Source organism: Polypterus senegalus, chromosome 9 (genome assembly GCF_016835505.1).
Source record: "Polypterus senegalus isolate Bchr_013 chromosome 9, ASM1683550v1, whole genome shotgun sequence".
In the NCBI taxonomy this organism is placed as follows: Eukaryota; Metazoa; Chordata; class Cladistia; order Polypteriformes; family Polypteridae; genus Polypterus; species Polypterus senegalus.
This window is the reverse complement of record NC_053162.1, coordinates 123,034,313-123,052,972: the sequence shown is the minus strand read 5'-3', so window position 1 is coordinate 123,052,972 and position 18,660 is coordinate 123,034,313. Positions and strand designations below refer to the sequence as shown.

The following is an 18,660-nucleotide window of genomic DNA, read 5'->3' as shown; positions in this document are numbered from 1 at the left end:
TCTTATGCCTGCACTAATGAAACAATGAAACACACCTGAGTAATCATAAACACCTGTGACACCAATGGTCCCAAATATTATGGTGCCCTGAAATAGGGGGGCTGTGTATAAAAAGAGTAGTCATTTCTACATCCATCCATCCATTATCCAATCCGCTATATATCCAATGGTGTGACAAATCATTTTTACAGTTGGGATACACATACATCTCTACTATTTGCAGAAGAAGTTCCTTGTTGTAAAGACGGAGAAGCACATGTCTTAGTGTGAAAAGATAAAGCATTGTTATTGCCATCTCCACATCTGTCATAGATCTCTCTGCTGCTTGCTCTCAGTAAGTGAAGGGGAGCAGTTGCCACAAGCGGAGGTGTTTAGGTCATTCACTCATTCACAACTAAAGGTACAACAGATTGTGAGCTTGAATAAAGGACAGATCTTATGAATACTTATTGACGTGTAAACGTGAAACTGTGGACTCGCTGAAGAACACTGATCTTTTTTCCTGGTGATCATCAAGTCATTCTTATTGCTGTAATGTTACTTTAAAGAGCTTGCAGCTTGGAAACTTGATTTGCACAATGACAAGGGTGAAACCTTAGAGGAGGATAAGTATGTGGGATGCAGATTTATCTAGAGTGTGTATGATGAGTGTTCACTGAGCTCAGATCCTTGAGAGTAAGAATTATCTAATTTACAAAGCTTTTAACAAGTTTGGACAGAAAGAATGCCAACTACAAATGCTGTTCAAGGAACAGTAATTTAATTCACTCATTAAAATCTTCTTTATTCAACCTCACATTTTTGGACTTATGCTAGTTTATTGATATGTGTATATACCAGTTACGGCGCACTGCACAATAATGTGCAGTGAATACACTTGACTTAAGCATTCATAGTTTTACTACTATTTCTCTGTACATTTAGCATTCGTTTGTTAAGAGGTAGATGTGCTTGCTGCTTCCTGAGCAGCTCTTCTTTTCCCCACCCTACCGGCCCGTTTCTTCTCTTCTTTCATCTGCATCTTTACGCATTAAAACGGATTAAGTCAGTGTTTGTGTTGCAATTACTTTGTACGTTTTCTTTAATTTTTCACTTAAGCTGGCACTTAAGTTTTCAATCTGCCCCAAGAATGATTTAAGATATGAAGAGGTAGGGGAAGTGACGGTGAAGGTGGTAGGGAATGAGAACGGTACCCTCACGCATGCGCCGCAAAGTTGATTCTACAATAAAATAAAAATAAAAAAAGGAATAACCTTGGAGGTCAATCATCACCCGGAAAGCGGATAGTAGACATCATGTAATATATGTGTACCAAATTTCAGGTCAATAGGTCAAATGGTTTGCGAGCTACAGGTGATTTAAAATCCTGGACAGACAAACGACAAGCCATGGTAGCATATCATATAAGAAGAAATAAAATTAAATTAAGGGAACACTTAATCATCACAGTCTAACACCAAGACAATTAAACTTCAGGGATATCAATCTTCTAATTGGGAAGCATAAGCGATTGTGAATCAACTTCACCTGCTTTGGTTCAAATGAAAGTGACAACAGGTGCACTGAAGAGGCAATTTTTCTGCATATGGTTCAGGTTAAACAGGCTGTCCAGCGACTCCCAAGAAGGTTTGCTGTCTCAAGTGCATGAAGGAGATACCAGGAGGTGGGCCATTACATGAGGAGAGCTAGACAGGGCTGTAGAAGGGCATCAACCCTGCAGCAGGACTGGTAGCTGCTTCTTTGTGCAAGGAGGAATAGGAAGTGCACTACCAGAGCCATACAAAATGATCTCCTACTGGTGTGCATGTGTCTGAACAAACTGTCAGAAACAGACTCCTTGAAGGTGGCATGAGGGCCTGACATCATCAAGGGACCTGTGCTCACAGCCCATAACTATGCACCTCAATTGGCATTTGCCAGAGAATACCACAATTGGGGCATGCAATTGCCACCCAATTCTCTTCACAGATGAGATCAGGTTGACATCACACTGAGCAAATGTGACAGATGTGAAAGAGTCTGGAGATGCCATGGTGAATATTACGCAGCCTGGAACTTCATCCAGCATGACTGTTTTGGCAGTGAGTCAGTGATGGTCTGGGGAGGCATATCCTTGGAGGGACAACAGTAGCCTGTCTGCTGTTATCCTCAGAGCCATTTTCCGAACTTACACTGATGCAATGGCCCTGGGTTCCTCCTGCTGCAAGACAATTCCCGTCCTCATGTTGTCTGTTTGTATGAACTTCCTGGATGATGAAGAAATTGATGCCATTGACTGACCCACACCTTCCCTAGACCTGAATCCAACTGAGAACCTCAGAGATGTTATGTATTAATGCATCCACGGACTATCCAGGGGCCCACTGATGCCCTGATCCAGGTCTGGGAGATTGCCAGTAGGTTCATTTGATTTTTTTTTTGTTTTGGCTCCTGAAAGTTTTTCACTTAGTTTTCTAGTAAATCCCTTTTTTGAGGCATTTTCTTTCTTTTTCTTTAAAACCATAGGTGGATGCTTCCTTTTGAACGTGTTCACTACAGTTATACTTTATTAAGTATAGTTTTATGCTTTCTAAGAAGATTTTCAATCAAGTCCATTACAAACCTAAACAGTCTGCCAGAACAGGTATCTCAGACAATTAAGTTTCCTTTGGTAAGGAGGTCCTAAACAAACAAAAAAATACAAAAAGCAGAGATATGAAGACTTACATGTGATTGTTGATTGGATGGTGGTATCTTGTTCAAAAGCAATGACAGTAACCTCACAAGATGAACTCCCCTGTGCCTGAGCATGGTTCTCTGCCCGTAGACAACGGCGGACACAACAAAACACAGTAATGAAGATTAGGAGAATCAGCACAACAGCTACAACTAACCTGAGGAAAAAAAAAAAAAACAGAATTCTAATAACAACATTACAAATTTGACCAATTTCATTTTGATGTACTGCTGGAAGGCATTAAAGTGATGCACTAGCAAGTGGCACTTCCTTACAAATATTAGGCGCTTTTCCACTGCATAGTACGGCACAGCACGATTCAGTACAGCTCACCTTGGTTTGGCTCAGTTCGGCTCGGTTTGCTTTTCGACTGCAGTTTAGTACCGCTTTAGAGTGGGCGGGATTATTCACGTGTCGTTATAGTTGTGCCGCCTCTACTGCCGTGACACCGTGGAACTTTTACAACACGCAGACAACGACAACACTTTAGCTCGACGACGCTAATGAACTTAACTGCCAGTGTAACATTAAAATGCTGATTCTGTATATTACAGATCTTCCACATTTTGCAAAAAAGTCGCCGCAACAGACCATCTGTTTGGACATTTAACCGTGCTTCAGAGTGGTGGGATGTGATTGTTCCCGGTTTTACAAACACTCAGTGGCTGGAGAACTTTCGAATGTCTGAAGAAACATTCATCCACTTATGCAACAAACTGCGTCCAGCGATGGAGAGACGGGACACAAACTTCCGCGTGTGTGTACTTAAAAGAAAAGAATAGCCAGTGAGGCGGTAATGACGATTTTCTCCGGCCAATCAGTGACCATCAGAGTTTACACGTCACGTTTTGGTAACGGTTCGGCGCGCTTGGAACGTCGGCTGAGGTGGTACTAAAAAAAGGACCAGGTACCAGGTACTGTTCCCAGTGGAAAACCCCCCAAAAGTGAGCTGAACTGAACCGTGTCGTGCCGTACTATGCAGTGGAAAAGCGCCATTAGAGATCTTGGTTTAAATCCTGGCTAAGTCAGTCTCTAGGTGGAGTTTGCATGTTCTCTCTGTGTCCATACTGGTTTTGCTTTGGGTTCTCCGATTTCTTCCCACTTGTCAAACACACATAAATTAGATTGACTGACTCTGTATGAGTGAAGTCTCACATGTGAGGATGTGTCCTGGACTAGACTGGAACCCTATCCAGGTTTGAAAATGACTAGATGAAGGAGTTAAAAACATACATATGAACATTGATAGTTATATTGCAGTGCTTCTTATTGCAGAAATTACCCCAAAGCATGTGTCATGTGCATTACACTCCAAGGGAAACAATAAGCAGAGTGCTTCAAAATGTCTTAAAAAAGAGAAAAGAACACATACGGTAATTCAAAAAATTGTCAATATTTTGTGAACACGTTTGTCTTTTAAATATCTGTAAAAATATCTCCTAGTATGTGATCAGATCTTCATATGAGCCAAAAAATATATAATAAGAATACAATAAAGTAAATAACACAGTAAATGTTATACTTTTTCATGCATTTATCTATACTAATAAAAGGCAAAGCCCCCACTGACTCACTGACTGACTCACTCACTCACTGACTCACTTATCACTAATTCTCCAACTTCCCGTGTAGGTAGAAGGCTGAAATTTGGCAGGCTCATTCCTTACAGCTTACTTACAAAAGTTAAGCAAGTTTCATTTCGAAATTCTACACGTAACGGTCATAACGGTCGATAACGGTCGACAACGTCCGCCATTTGGAACTTTCTTATTTACGGCCCCATCTTCACGAAATTTGGTAGGCGGCTTCCCTGCACTAACCGAAACCAATGTACATACTTATTTCGGTGGTATGACGCCACTGTCAGCCACCATATTGAACTTTCCAACGTCACTAATTCTCCAACTTCCCGTGTAGGTAGAAGGATGAAATTTGGCAGGCTCATTCCTTACAGCTTTCTTACAACAATTAAGCAGGTTTCATTTGGAAATTCTACGCGTAACGGTCATAACGGTCAACAACGTCCACCATGTTGAACTTTCTTATTTACGGCCCCATCTTCACGAAATTTGGTAGGTGGCTTCCCTTAGCTAACCGAAACCAATGTAAGTACTTATTTCTGTGGTATGACGCCACTGTCAGCCGCCATATTGAATTTTCCAACGTCACTAATTCTCCAACTTCCCGTGTAAGTAGAAGGCTGAAATTTGCAAGGCTCATTCCTTACAGCTTACTTACAAAAGTTAAGCAGGTTTCATTTTGAAATTCTACACGTAATGGTCATAACGGTCAACAACGTCCGCCATGTTCAACTTTCTTATTTATGGCCCCATCTTCTCGAAATTTGGTAGGCAGCTTCCCTGCACTAACTCAAACCAATGTACATACTTATTTCGGTGGTATGATGCCACTGTTGGCCGCCATATTGAACTTTTCAACAGTCTTTGTTACTTATGGGCCCATCTTCAAGAAATTCTATCGATCAAAGAACTGTCACCTACCGAGTGGTTTCCATGCCCGGAGATACCACCTACCTTTTCCATTCTCTTTGTTACATATTGCACGGCCATATCAGGCTCACTCTTGATATCCGGAGGAACATTGTGTCTTATGTATTGAATGACTGGGACAGGTTCAAGGTGTGGACTGATGACGGTACAGGAGATAATTATACTACACAGGAGCACTATAAGAGTGAAATGCTTAAGCCCTTCACCTATGGTTCTGCATGTGAGTTGATGGCTGCCGCTGAATTGTTCGGTTGTCGCTTTCAAGTGTACCGAAATAGCCAAATATTTTACACCTTTCGACAACCACCAATGCCTCTTAAACATCTTAGATTCACAGGTGACGATTTCAGTAGTGGACACTTTGATGTTTATGAATGTTTAAACTCTCAAAAGCTGGATGTGAAGTTATCGATGAAATTGGTTGTATACTTACAACGCTTGACAGATGCCGAATGTCTCTTCAACACAAGTAATGCAAATACTGTCGTAATTGAAACAAACCATGAAACTCAAACCGATTATGACAGCAGCAATCCAAGCTGTGAGATTTGAGACAAGATTACTGTTCACATGGCCAACTGTAAGTTGCATGCTCAAGAGTAAGCTCAGCGCACAGCTTGGTCATGTTACAACCGGAGGGCCGAACTGACAACGTGGCACACAAAGAGATCCTTAACAAATAATTTTTGGCATATTTTCCCTTAGTTTAAAAAGGTTTAATTTTCTTCTTAATAAAAATTTTAATGCAGTACTTCACCGCTGCGAAGCGCGGGTATTTTGCTAGTTGATCAATATAATCCAACATTAAAAATCTTTGTATCATTATCAGTTCAGTTAAGGGGTTCATTATAAGGAGTATCAATCAATTGAATGATAATCAGATGAGGCTTGGTTGTTTCTGCCCTATTTAAAAAGATTGTTGTGATTTCTCTGGCAGCACAAAATAACAAAGGACTGAGGCCTTCAAAATAGCCCACAAACTAAATAAAGGCAAGGCAAGTCTGACCCAAAGGAAACACGAGGCTTGAGAATTGAATAGGCATCAGAAAAGAGATTAACATTTTAAATTCAAAATCATAGCAAAAAGTCTCAAGTCTCAAAGGATTGAATTACAGTATGTCTCACCAGGAAGAAAACCATTAAGACTGAAGATGGAGCAGAGACAAGTCCGCAAATAATCTTTATAATAATCTTTATAAAAGAGGAGGTTTATCAACACAAAAAAGAGGAGTTATTCCAAGAAGCAATCTGAAGGAGAATCCAAAATCCAGAGCAAAAAGGTTGTAAACTTCTTACACGGACCACCAAACAGCAAAGTGCATCCTAATAAATCACATTGACATCAATTGCCAACTTGCCTTTATAGGGTTGGGGTGATCCCTTAATGGGGATGGATAGGTGGCCCTGCTTCTTGAAGATCCACTCTCAAAATACAAGGAAGATGAGAGCATTTCAAGACACACATAAACACGAAATAACAGCGAATAGCACAACAATAGCAGATAATACACATGTAAACAAATAATAAATGAACAGAAAATATACTATAACAGCAATGAAAAACATGAGCAATTATGAAAAAAGAATAAAGAAGATAAAAAGAAGCCCAGCCCAGAAGCAACTTTGGCTTGACTATAACACTGAGTCTACACTACCAAAGTCTGGTCTTCTCTATACAAGTTTGTAAACACATGATAGGTTTAATCCATCCATCCATTATCCAACCCGCTATATCCTAACTACAGGGTCACGGGGGTCTGCTGGAGCCAATCCCAGCCAACACATGGCACAAGGCAGGAAACAAACTCCCGGCAGGGCACCAGCCCACCACAGATGACAGGTTTTACCCAAAGGAAATTTCTTAGGTGGGGCCTCAGTTGTCTCGAAAGCTTGCATATTGTAATCGTTTTAGTTAGCCAATAAAAGGTGTCATTTTGCTTGGCTTTTCTATACATTCATAATGGCTAACACGGTACAACACCCTAGTACTTAGGACAACAGAAATTATGCTAATCAGGCTGAAAAAGCTTACAGAAATGTTTTAAAAACCTTAGGCTTCATCAATCTACTATTAGGCAAACAGTACAGAAATGGATACTTGCGGAGTAACCAGGAGTGGTCAAACCAACAAAAAACATTCCAATATATCATAAAAACTGCAGACTAAATGTCTAAGGATCTGAAGACCTCTCTTGTACTGGCTATCGTCATTGTTCATAAGTTTAACATCTGGTAAACTCTTAACAAGAATTGTGCGTCTGAGAGGATAACACAGTGGAAACCACAACTGAATAAGAAGAATAGGCTTGTTAAAACCACCTGGATGAGCCAAGAGAATCAATAGAAAAATTAATGATGAGTGGATAAATCAAAGAAGACAAATAAAACACTCAAAAACAAAAATGTCATTCCAACCATTAAAGATGGTGGCGGCAGTATCATGTTTAAGGACTGTTTAGATGCCATGGAACTAGGACAGCTGGCCATCATTGAAGGAACCATGAGTTCTGGATTTTATCAGCAGTCTACAGAAGAATGGCATGGTTGCAATCCATGAACTGAAGCTCAACATAAGGTGGGTATTGCAGAAAGATAACAACCGTAAACATACAGATCTGCCTACTAAATTAAAGTACTGCAGAAGAAAATGTCACATTTTTGAAATGCCAAGTTAAAGTCCAGACGTTAATCTCATACAAATACTGTGTCAGGACCTGAACAGGGCAGTTTATGCAAAAAAGATCACCAGTGTCACTGGGTTGAAGTAGGTGTAGAAATTAAAAATGGGCCAATATTCGTCAAACTTGACATGCAAATCTGTTCAATATAAACTAGGATAGGTTAGGATCTCCAATGCATGTCTTTGGACTGTGGGAGGAAACCGGAGCACCTAGAGGAAACCCACACAGACACAAGGACCCAGGAAACGAACCTGGGTCTCCTAACTGCGTGACAGCAGCGCTACCACTGTGCCACCGTGCCGCCCAACATACATTTTGTATTGTTTTATTTCTTTATTTTCTTTCAAAAAAGTATAACATTTGTGTGTTATTGATTTGATTGTGTTCTCATCATCTATTTTTATGACTGAGATGCTAAAATTTTTAATGTGGTCTAACAAGATATCCCATGATACAGTATATGGTAATTCCTGGAATATCATAGTATACCTTACTATTCTGAAAATTGTATGGTTTTGTATTATGGATACATTATATATGGAGTAATGATGCCAATTGCACAGTTAGAACAACCTAAGCTTACTTCTGTCTCTTACAGAAAATGATGAAACATGCCCTGAAAAGCAAAGGTGGAAACCAAATTGGATTTACAAAATATATTTAGCAATATTGATGCCTGAAACTGTGAGGTTGCTTAAACAGTTTGTAGTTTTGAAAAAGAATAAATGGACTTACATTTAAAGGTAAACAGTTCAAAATATTATGATGGATTATTTATCAAATGCAGATAGACTTACCAGATGTACCACAGATTAACCCACTCTGTGTCAGGCTTTGTTGGGCGGCTACAAAAGCAAAGAAATATGCAATCTATGTTAGAAAACACACAGCCGAATTAAAGATATACTGTTTATATATCTCATATAAGATTAAATATATAAATATATCCTGGGTTAAGGGCTGATACAGCCTTGCCCATCTTTTATCACAGCCTGTAATTAGAAAAGTACACTCTGATCTCAAGATGAAGACCTTCTCTCCACTCCAAGGATACATAAATAATTTGCCAATTTTGGAGATGCTCATTCAATCTTAATTTAATTCAAGGATAAGAACCCATGACTTATTAGAATTGCTAATGTGGCTTAGGGTTTTGTTTCCAGTAGTTGTGGAAATTATTGGTACTGACTGTTAGTTACTAAGTCTTTTACATTCTTTGTCTCTTCCATCATGTCTTGTGGAGGTGTTTTGATTCAGGATTAGGTTGATCGAGTTACTCCTCCTGGCCTTGAAGTGGCACCATGAAATGGATGGTGCCAATGGTTTTAATGACAAGATTATACAAAGTACTCTGCACTTTAGAAAACTGTAAAATGCCCAGGGTGGGAGTTGTTTGCTAGCTGGAATACTTCAGCAAACCTTTGTCCTGTTTCTAACAGGACCTAACATCCTCCAGAGGTTTCCTTTCTCTGTTGAAACTAGAGTTTTGCTTTGCTCTTTTGTGCTTCTGGCTTATATAATATTACTGTTCACATTGCAAATAATTATTCTAGCAGAGTAAATACTGCCCCAGTATAGCTAACAAACACATAGCTAGTGAACAAATGTTTGCACACATTTTAACAAAAGAGAGGTCCAAGATCACACAGCGAATTACAGGTGTGTGTAGAGCCAGCAGATCTTTGGCTTAAGCATCATTGCCTTGGCAACAAGGCTGGACAGATTTAAGGGTAAGCACTTGAATTACATTGTTAAATAAAAAGGGCATGGTAAAATGCCCTGCTGTTCAACCTAAGGGATTCAATATCTGTAATGGTTGTATAACCACTAAGTCCTTCTAAATGAATGATTGTTTATATACTTTCACATAGGTCTGTCACTGTATTCTGTATTTAGAAGACACCATGACAGGGAGTATTACATGGTCTGCAATCAAAAAGATGAGGCAGAAATGATCACAGATATTATCACACCTTCCTTTCCAAGACAGCTGGTCTTTGTGTCATGTGCATTGAGAAGGCTGTGGACATACTGACAATATTAATGTGGCACACAATGACTCACAATCATATCTATGTAAACTCAGAATGCATACACTTGGAAGAAAAAGAACAGAGAATCAAGGGGCTTTTAAAAAACAAAATATGTTTTTGTACAGTTAGAATATATTTTGATACTAGAAAATAAAATCATTGTAGTATTTAGGATTCAATCTTACATTATCCTTTGCACTGAAATAAAAAAAAATAAAACTGACATTGAATTAATTTGTACCAGTATTTTTCAAATGATAAACTACTGTATGACAGTTGTGTAAGAGATGAAGTAACTGTAGGTTACATCAAACATTTCTCTTTTAATTGTTAGTTTAAGCTGTACAGGAAGTCAATTATATAGTCCTTACTTCTGGAAATAGTGCGTGTGTGTGCATATTGTAGATTAAAATTACGTGGTTGAATAACCACATTCCTAAGAGGTGAATTGCCAGGAATGCAATGAACCTTTTCAATAACCTCTCTTTATCATCTGGACCATGATAATAATTTCTGTTAATGTTTGTTTATGTTGTTATTTATTTGGATGACATCTGTTCATTGTTTTTTGTTTTTGCTTTTAATCTGTGTTGCCATTTTGTGAGACTGGTCTCTGTGAAGCGGCATGGTTGCTAGGGACATGATGCATGTGACCAGTTACACCATACCAGCCACAATATGGATATACAGTATGAGATGGCTGCTCATGTCAAACGGCATCTGATCTTTACAAAAATAGATGAAGCACTTCACACGAAACTCAAACTTGAGCAACAACTACATGTAATTTTAGATTCTAATACTGATTTAGATTTATTCTTCCATTTTGAGTTTAGTGTAGCCTCACTGACTTTGGTGACCAATTACTACAGTTATTGTACTGAACTTTGCTATGAACTGACTATTCCCCTGTAAATCCTAAAGAAAACACCCCCTAGATCTCTGTCACTCCATCAAAAAACTGGTCAAGAGAATTTGTAGTTCAGTTCTCCTTGGCCACAACGTATTCATATTGTATTGAGAGGTTAACTGCACTTCACAAGAGAGAGGAAATATAGAGAGTTTTTAAAGAATTGCAGTCATTTCAAGCACTATCCAAGCCAAATGTCCAGTAAAATCAGAAATAAATAAATGCAGTGCTGCTCTGAAGATTCCTTGTAACTAAAATCTTTAAGAATTCACACATATACTACAGGGCGGTCCAGATCTAATTATGCAGATCCAGATCGTCTGGATGACTTTGATTTATGCGGGGACAATTCCAGTTCGGCGAAAGACGATTCTTCATGTCGTCAGTTTGCACACTTCTCAATGGTCCGGAATTTTTCGGGTGATTTTCTATGTAATAAACTTAATAAGTTATAGCGTTATGAAAATTCCATAATTAGATCTGGACCACCCTATATATATATTAATCAGTTTTATCTCTCTATTATAAAAGAAAATCTTGAGACAAGATGAGACTATTGCCACAAGATTTTTTTAATGGCTCATGCCCGCGGTTCTCTCACCTCTCATTCGTGTGAATGCTTTAGTCAGACACAGTTACTGTGCTCTTATAAATTTTTACGTTTTCCTCACTTTAAGTTCCCAATAAAAGAAGACTTATTATGTCCAAATCTTATTGAAGAATTTTATCCCGTAGGGTTATCAACAGAACAAATAAGTGCACAGGCAATCCTAACACCAAGAAACGATGAAGTCAGACGAAAGATCTTCATATGCCATTCGTATTAAAACATTTACAGTTTCCTGTTAGAATAGCTTTTGCTATGACAATTAACAAATCACAGGGACAAACATTCAAATAAGTCGTTTATTTATTAGAGAGAAAGAAACGATATTCACTCACGGGCAGTTATACGTTTCATTGTCACAATGTAAGTCCAAACACGAAATCAAAATTTAATGTGATATTGACAAAATGTTAGTTCCAAATATTGTTTTTACTGAAGTTTTACAGTAAAAGTGTTATTATTTTAGAAAGTATTTGCATGTTAATTTCAAAGCCAAACAGAATGAAAATGTATAACCCAACAAATACCTCTAACGCAACATGAAACATAATTTTCTTTGAATTTATTACGTTTTATTATTTTTTAATATGGTTAATTACTCACTGTAATGTAAAATTGTTAGTTTTATTATGCATAAGTAACAATCCACTTCACCATATGCGAGCGGTAGAGCTGCGAAGTGGCTAGCACATCGCACTGCCCAGGGGTTGGCAAGCTAAGCGAGCAGGGTGCAAAGCCCCCTAGTAATGCTAAAAATTAATTTCAGTCCATAAAACGGAGAAACTTCCAATACTCAGAATGCTTAATATTTTAATAACAGAAATGTCCATCCATCCATTTTCCAACCCGCTGAATCCGAACACAGGGTCACAGGGGTCTGCTGGGGCCAATCCCAGCCAACACAGGGCACAAGGCAGGAACCAACCCACCGCAGGACACACACACACACGCACCAAGCACACACTAGGGCCAATATAGAATCCACCTAACCTGCATGTCTTTGGACTGTGGGAGGAAACCAGAGCGCCCAGAGGAAACCCATGTAGACACGGGGAGAACATGCAAACTCCATGCAGGGAGGACCCGGGAAGCAAAACCAGGTCTCCTAACTGCGAGGCAGCAGCGCTACCACTGCACCACCGTGCCACCCTAACAGAAATGTGATTTTGGTAAAATATTAAAATAGTTAAATTAGTTTATAAGGCCATTAATAACTCCTGTAAGTTTTCAGATAACAGGAGAAGCACTGTGATTTGCAGTCTGGTCTCTTCTAAGGTAGTGAGAGCTCTTTAATATTTTAACTATGTGATTGATTTGATGTGCACAGGGTAAATCAAAGAGTGTTCTTACTTATTAAACAGATGTCTGTTAGGAACAAAGAACTTCCACGATTTTTTAGATTTTTTTATATGTAAAATCACTAATGTATTCATGTTGACTCCAACATAGGGTGTAGTGGTGTAGTGGCTAGCATTACAGCATCATTCTCTAGAGAGTTTTAATCTCTTCACTCTAAGTACAGTCTGTAGAGAGTTTAATGTTCTGTTCTTGTCTGTGTGGGTTTACTTTTGTCAGAGATGGCTGGGGTAACGACCCAGCCCAGACGCCCAGGAGGAACGGAGGAGGGCTTGCGACTTCCCCAGACTATGTGGGGGCGACTGCCCTGGTACCTTTGGGGGCCATGGGTACAGATCTTTGAAGCTCCACCCTGTAGGGGCCCATGGTTGCCACCAGGGGTGCCCCTATGCCTTTGGAGCTCTGGACCTCAGCACTTCCGCCACACCCTGAAGTGCTGGGGGGAAGAGGAGCAGGGACACCAGGAGTGCTCCCAGCCGGCACTTCTGTCACACTGGGGCGTATCGGTGGAAGATTACTGGGAAACACCTGGAGCACATCTGGCTGCTTATAAAAGGGGCCGCTGCCCTTTATTCAGAGTTGGAGTCGGGTGAGGAGAGGATGAGAGCTGGAAGAAGAGAGTGGAGGTGGCCAGAGAACGATTTGGGGTTGTTGTGTGCACTTATTGACTTGCAAATAATAGCAATATGTATAATAAACATGTTGTGGGTGATGGCAACGTGTCCACCTGTCTGTGTCCGGGCCGGCTTCCACACTTTGCACACCCCAAATATATTCATGTTAGACTAATTTGTCACTCTGTGTTAAAACTGGTTTGGTGTAATTGCCATAGATTGGCATCCATTGTGCTCTAAATACAGGCATTATAGGCACCAGCTACCCATGATCCTGAAATGTATAAGCAGTTTAAAAACATAAGATAAAAAAAGAATTTTAACGAATGAAAGTCTGTATCGGGTGGCACGGTGGCGCTGCTGCCTCACAGTTAGGAGACCTGGGCTTGCTTCCCAGGCCTTCCCCGCGTGGAGTTTGCATGTTCTCCCCGTGTCTGCGTGGGTTTCCTCCGGGCGCTCCGGTTTCCTCCCACAGTCCAAAGACATGCAGGTTAGGTGGATTGCCGATTCTAAATTGGCCCTAGTGTGTGTCCTGCGGTGGCTTGGCACCCTGCCCAGGATTGGTTCCTGTGTTGGCTGGGATTGGCTCCAGCAGACCCCCGTGACCCTGTGTTCGGATTCAGTGGGTTGGAAAATGGATGGATGGATGGAAGTCTGCATCATACGTGCAGTAACTTTAAAACTAAATACACTTAAATTGTATTGTTGTGAAAGTATCCTTGTAGAATCCACCAAAGGTTATTTCCTCATAAACCAACAGATCTGCATGAGCTAGAGTGGCACCAAAGCTAATGTAAGTTGAATGATATACAGTGAGAGAGCAGAAAGAAGGACATGTCTTACTGTTCTATGACTGCAGGCAAGAGACAGGTATTCTGAGTTATTCACATTTGATAGCTAATCAAGCATATCCAAAAATGGTTTTGTGGGAGGTTTTAGACCTAATAAAGTTTGAGTGGAATCAGTTGGATTCAGCTGTTTTGCTCATAGTAGTCAGAGGACCTGTGCTTCTGAAACATTCACACTACAGCTGCTCTAAGAAATTTGGGCAAACAATTAAACCGTGTAGTGACATACAGCACCAAAATGTGGATGCCAGTAAATGTTAACAAACTAAAAAAACACCCAAATCTGCCTCAGATTAAATATAAATTATTCAAAGCAAGCAATGTGATATGGGATATTAATCTGCCTGACGGACTGCTTTGACAAAACCTGATAGCATTTGTTTAGTTATTTCAAGTATTAAGTTATAGTTACTATTGAGCATTCATGTTTCTTTAATTAAATGTGTTCACAACCGAAAAACGGGCACATAATCATAAGCATCAGAATCATAAGCATCTATCTATCTATCTATCTATCTATCTATCTATCTATCTATCTATCTAGGCTATACAATAGATAAAGAGAGAATGATTAAACAAATTAGGCACAAAATGTTAGATGTTTCATTTATTGATTGAAATGATCCAACATTTACAGTTTTTCACAATTGCTAACTCACTAAAATGACATGCATAGTACAATTATTCAAACTGACACACAGAGAGCAAAACCTCTTCTCAAGTCTCTAAAACTCTAAACACATTTCCTACTTTACACACATTTTGCAATTCAAAATGGCACTTTCTAAATGCACTGAACACGGTTCTCTGCATAAGACACAACAATCTGACATAAAGTCACATGTTTGCCATTACAACACACTGCCATTCAAAAGGACAGAACATGAGCTAATTGGCCAATATATGTGCCACCTGGCCAAACACCTCAATGGTTAATTGTTACCACTTCAATCAGGAAGTAAGCACTATAAAAAGACCACAGGTGAGCACCTTTTTTTCAAGAACAATGGAAGACATTGCAGAGAGAGGAAGAGGAAGAGGAAGAGGGAGGGTGAGAATGAGAGGGGGAGGAAGAGTGAGAGGTAGGGGTAGAGCTGGTATAGGAGGTAATGGGCGAAGAAGACAGCAACTGCCAAATGAAATCAGCGCAACCTTAGTTGATCATGTCATCAACCATGGGCTGACAATGTAAGAGGCTGGACGTAGAGTGCAGTCCAACTTGAGCCGTTTTACTGTCGCCTCTGTTATCCGGACATTTAGACTGGAGCACAGGTATGCAAGAAAAATATCTTTCACACTGTGTAGTACACCCCATGTCATAGTGTATCAGTTGGGTGACACCTGTGTACTTCATGAATGGCTAATGTCATATACTAACTGCACAAGTTTCCTCTCCAATTTACTCTACTGTGGGGGAATCTTTAGGCTGCATTGTCCAAGCCCTATATTTTTGTTTTTTGTTTTTGTAAAGGACTGAGAGACGCAACCATGGTGGAGGAAGGGGCGAAATGTTCACAGGGGTACAGGAAGCTGCCATTGTAAACTTGGTCTTGGAGAATAATGAAATCAGATTAAGAGAAATTCAAAGAAACATCATCCAAGACAACACCATATTCACCAACATTCAACGAGTCAGTCTGTCCACATTGGCTCGCATTCTCAAGCTAAACCAAATCAGCCTGAAACAATTGTATAAGGTGCCTTTTGGGAGAAACTCTCAAAGAAACAAAGAGCTCATACGAGTATATGTGGATGTAAGTACAATATTGACTGCAGCACATTACACGCAACATTGTTTCCCAGTGTACTGGATAACACCATATTGACTGATTTTAGTTCATTGTTTTCAGGGAGTACTGGAAATGGATGCTCATGCAATCCCACATGAGTTCATCTTCATAGATGAGGCTAACTTTAACCTAGCAAAGACCAGAAGAAGGGGAAGAAACGTCATTGGCCACAGAGCCATTATAGATGTTCCTGGCCTACATGGTGGAAACATCACAATGTGCGCTGACATCTCCAATATGCATGGTGTCCTCCACCGTCATGCCAACCTTGGACCATACAACACAGGCCATATTCTAACATTTCTGGACAGACTCCATAACATTCTCATTCCACCAGAGCGTATGAATGATGCAGACCATGCAAGAACCCGGTATGTTGTAGTATGGGACAACGTGAGCTTTCATCATGCAGCCCCAGTCCAAAATTGGTTTGCTGACCACCCACTGTTTCTCGTGCAATACCTCCCACCATTCTCACCATTTCTGAACCCCATAGAAGAGTTCCTATCGGTATGGCGGTGGAAGGTATACGACCGGCAGCCCTATGTGCGCATGCCTCTTGTGCAGGCTATGGAAGAGGCATGTGATGAAATTGATGTGGGTGTGATTCAGGGATGGATAAGGCACTCAAGGCGCTTCTTCCCTCGATGTCTGGCAAGGGAAGATATTGCCTGTGATGTGGACGAGGCATTGTGGCCAGACCCAGCTGAGAGGCAAGATGCTGCCTAATTGTTTTTCTTGCCTTTTTTTTTCTATATATTTCTTCTGCACATTTTCTTTTTCAGTTTACTGTTTTTTCTGAGCATATTTTTGTTCGCTCCAATGTAAATGTATCTGCTGTGCATATGTTGCACTGACTTGTTTGGTGAAAAATAAAAAAATATATGCATGTGTGTGTATCTTTTCTACAATTTGGACTATTTTAGTATTGTGGCAGAGCATACTAAAGATGAGAGTGCTTTTCATTTTGCCCAACAGTGTGAGGTTGGTTAGACAAAAATCTGGTGATATGACTGACATGTGTGCCATTTAGTGCAGTAGTTTGATTATGATCATTCTATATGTAGTTTTGGTTGCAGTGTTTCATTTTGCAGGATATGTGAGGTGTTTTGCTCTTTGGGTGAGGTGTTTTGTGAATTGTGCTAAATGATTTGCAACAATGAGCCTTGTTGTCAAAATTGTGCTTTAGCAATTGTAAAAAACTGTAATCTGTTTGTTAAAAAGTAAGTGAACACATGCTTTCCTTAACTGGTGTAACACCCTTGAGCAGCACTGACATTAACCAAATGACTATGGCAACAATTAACCAGTCCTGCATACAAGCTTTAAAGTTTGGCCCATTCCACACTATAGAACTGCTTCAACTTAACAATGTTAGTGGGATTTCTTGTATGAACTCCCCTCATCAAGTCCTGCCACAACATTTTCATTGTATTAGGGTCTGGACTTTTGTTTTATTTAAATTTTTTTGAATCATTTCAAAATACAAAATTTCTTCTGCTTCAATCCTTTTTGGTCGAATGACTTGTATATTTAACATGAATGTCTAGCTGTTTCATGTGTTTCATGATTGGTATGAGTTTCTTAATGTTGGAAAGCAGTATCTAGGCTTTGCCAAGAAAAATGTTTCTCATATAAGCCAAAAGATTTTGTTTTTGACTCAGCCTCCCATCATCCATTTTTCCATCAGTCTTCTTGCTCATCTTGGAGTTTTAGCAAGCTTGTTGTTCTTGGTGTTTTCCTCCTTGCTGTCTTCCCATGTATACTATCCATCCATTATCCAACCCGCTATATCCTAACTACAGGGTCACGGGGGTCTGCTGGAGCCAATCCCAGCCAACACAGGGTGCAAGGCAGGAAACAAACCCCGGGCAGGGTGCCAGCCGACCGCAGCAATGTTTACTATTGTTGTTTAATGTTTAAATAAATGTTTACCTGACAGTGGTCTTATAAACACTGACATTAGCTAGGAGAGGCCTGCAGATCCTTACGTTTTACTTTGGCTTTCTTTGTGATCTCCTAGGATTATGCATATCTTGCCCTTGAGAGTGACTTTGTTGGACAGCCTCTCTTGGAGAGAGTAAAATGATGTTGAATTTTCCTGTTTTGTACGTTGTCTGTGTAATTAAAGAATAGTGAAGCCCAAAGTTTTAGAAATTGTTTTAAAGCCTGATTAACATTAACAATTCTTCTTTTGAGCTACTCAAAAATCTCCTTTGACCGAGGCATTCACAAAAATGTATTGTGAAGACTAGACTTTGGTAGTGAAGGCTCAGGTTTATGTTTTATGTTTTTTCAAAACCAATAATTGAATCTCCTAACTCTAATTAACCCCCTAGCTGAACTAATAATCCAAGAGGTTTCTTGGACAAAGACAGTTAGTGTTGAATAGTTTTGTTTAATAAATGAATGAAAAAGTATATTTTTCTGTGTTATTTGTTTTATTATTTTCTCTTTTTTAACGTCTCTGGTGAAGATGTGATCATATCTGCTCATCTTATCTGGACAAATTTATGCAAAAATTCTAAAAGGTTCACAAACTTTCTAGCACTATAGTACATTGACTTGTTACTAAGGATGTGTCATCTGAAGGAA

General features: G+C 39.7%; 1 protein-coding gene across 2 annotated transcripts in view; it reads right to left on the bottom strand.

The window, feature by feature from the left end:
• LOC120534989 overlaps window positions 1-18,660 on the bottom strand; it is a 34,473-nt gene that overhangs the window by 13,449 nt on the left and 2,364 nt on the right. The window contains exons 3-4 of one of the 2 annotated variants that reach the window (XM_039762489.1): window positions 8,705-8,752; window positions 2,707-2,873 (exon numbers count right to left, since the gene is read on the bottom strand). In XM_039762489.1, coding sequence (XP_039618423.1) covers window positions 2,707-2,873; window positions 8,705-8,752 — 215 coding nt within the window. The remainder of the gene's footprint in view (window positions 1-2,706; window positions 2,874-8,704; window positions 8,753-18,660) is intronic. The other variant, XM_039762490.1, reaches the window with a different exon arrangement.